A 1,404-nucleotide genomic window follows, 5' to 3' on the forward strand; every position below is an offset into this window, starting at 1 on the left:
CCCCTCGCTGTGGAATTCTGGGTTAGTGCTCATTTCCCTACATCCCAAATGGATTCAGAATATCTTAACCAGGCCTTCCATATTTCCATAGCTACAGAGTGGTATTTATTTGTGCATTTGCCACAATGGAATGCCAAACCAATGATAAATTGTTCTAAGATAGGGGAACACATAAGATCCTGACACCCTTTGCAGCTGGAGGGGCTGGTGAAAAAAGAGGGAAGTGGTAAGTGGTGAGAAAATTTTTCATTAGAATCATAGGTATTAAAAACAAATGCCTGTGAATGTCCTTATTGAAATGTCTGGCTCAGAAATCTGACCTAGAAAATCGGTGGCTCCTTCTGCCAGGAAATGTCTTGAGCTCTCCCACCCCATGCTTGTCAGCCTCTCACTGGAGTTTTGATGCCTTGAAGTCAAGGAAACCAGTCAGCAAAGGTGTAACCTGGGCATAGCCACTTCTTCTGTCTTCCTAAAATTGTGAAAAATTAATCGGAGCTATCTGTACCTTAAGTCATATGAGCATTAGCCAACTGAGGTGGCAGTTGCCTGTGATTGCAGCTACTCAGGAGGCTGAGATGGGAGGATCACTTAAGCCTGGGAGGCAGAGGTTTCAGTGAGCCAAGATTGTGCCACTGCACTTCAGCCTGGGTCACAGAGTGAGAACCTGTCTCAAAAATGAAAAACAAAAATAGGCTGGCCACAGTGGCTCACACCTGTAATCCCAGAATTTTGGCAGGCTGAGGTGGGTGGATCACTTGAGGTCAGGAGCTTGAGGCCAGCCTGCCAACACGGTGCAACTCCAACTCTACTAAAAATAGAAAAATAAATAAATAAATAAAAACAAATAAATAAATTATATGAGTAGGAAGATCAGATAGCAGACTAGCCTTCCAGATAATATATTGCCTTATAAGCCTATGCTGATAAAACTTTCCCTTCCAACATTACTGGGAAGTTTTTTTCTTTTTGTTCAAAACTGATTTTCTTTTCTTCTGGCATCAAATCTAACAGGGAAGAGAAAAGAGGAAACACATTGGATACCTTTTCATTAACTCAGATGTTCTCGATATCTTGGTCTCTAGGTCACTGTAAAGCCCCAGATCATTTTCTGTTTGCTAAACTGAAAACCCAAACCGATGCATCTGACTTTCCCATTGGGACATCTTTAAAGTACGAATGCCGTCCTGAGTATTACGGCATCCCATTCTCTATCACATGTCTAGATAACCTGGCCTGGTCAAGTCCCAAAAATGTCTGCAAACGTGAGTAACTTACATTGGATCTTTCCCATGTCTGCCAAAGCTTCTTACTGAATTTTTTCAAATGTGGGATATGAGAAACCTTTTTTCAAAAGTGTTCAGGTACGTAGATGTAAGAGTTATTCTTGTAGGTCATCCTTGATTA

At 41.6% G+C, this 1,404-nt stretch overlaps 1 protein-coding gene across 1 annotated transcript in view; it reads left to right on the top strand.

Annotated features, from left to right (window-relative positions):
- The window catches only part of CR1 (complement C3b/C4b receptor 1 (Knops blood group)), a 182,812-nt gene that overhangs the window by 37,692 nt on the left and 143,716 nt on the right, over positions 1–1,404 (top strand). Inside the window, exons 9-10 of the mRNA XM_037737442.1 lie at positions 1–21; positions 1,083–1,267. Of these exons, the coding sequence (XP_037593370.1) occupies positions 1–21; positions 1,083–1,267 (206 nt within the window). The remainder of the gene's footprint in view (positions 22–1,082; positions 1,268–1,404) is intronic.

Source organism: Cebus imitator, unplaced genomic scaffold (genome assembly GCF_001604975.1).
Source record: "Cebus imitator isolate Cc_AM_T3 unplaced genomic scaffold, Cebus_imitator-1.0 Scaffold38, whole genome shotgun sequence".
Lineage (NCBI taxonomy): Eukaryota > Metazoa > Chordata > Mammalia > Primates > Cebidae > Cebus > Cebus imitator.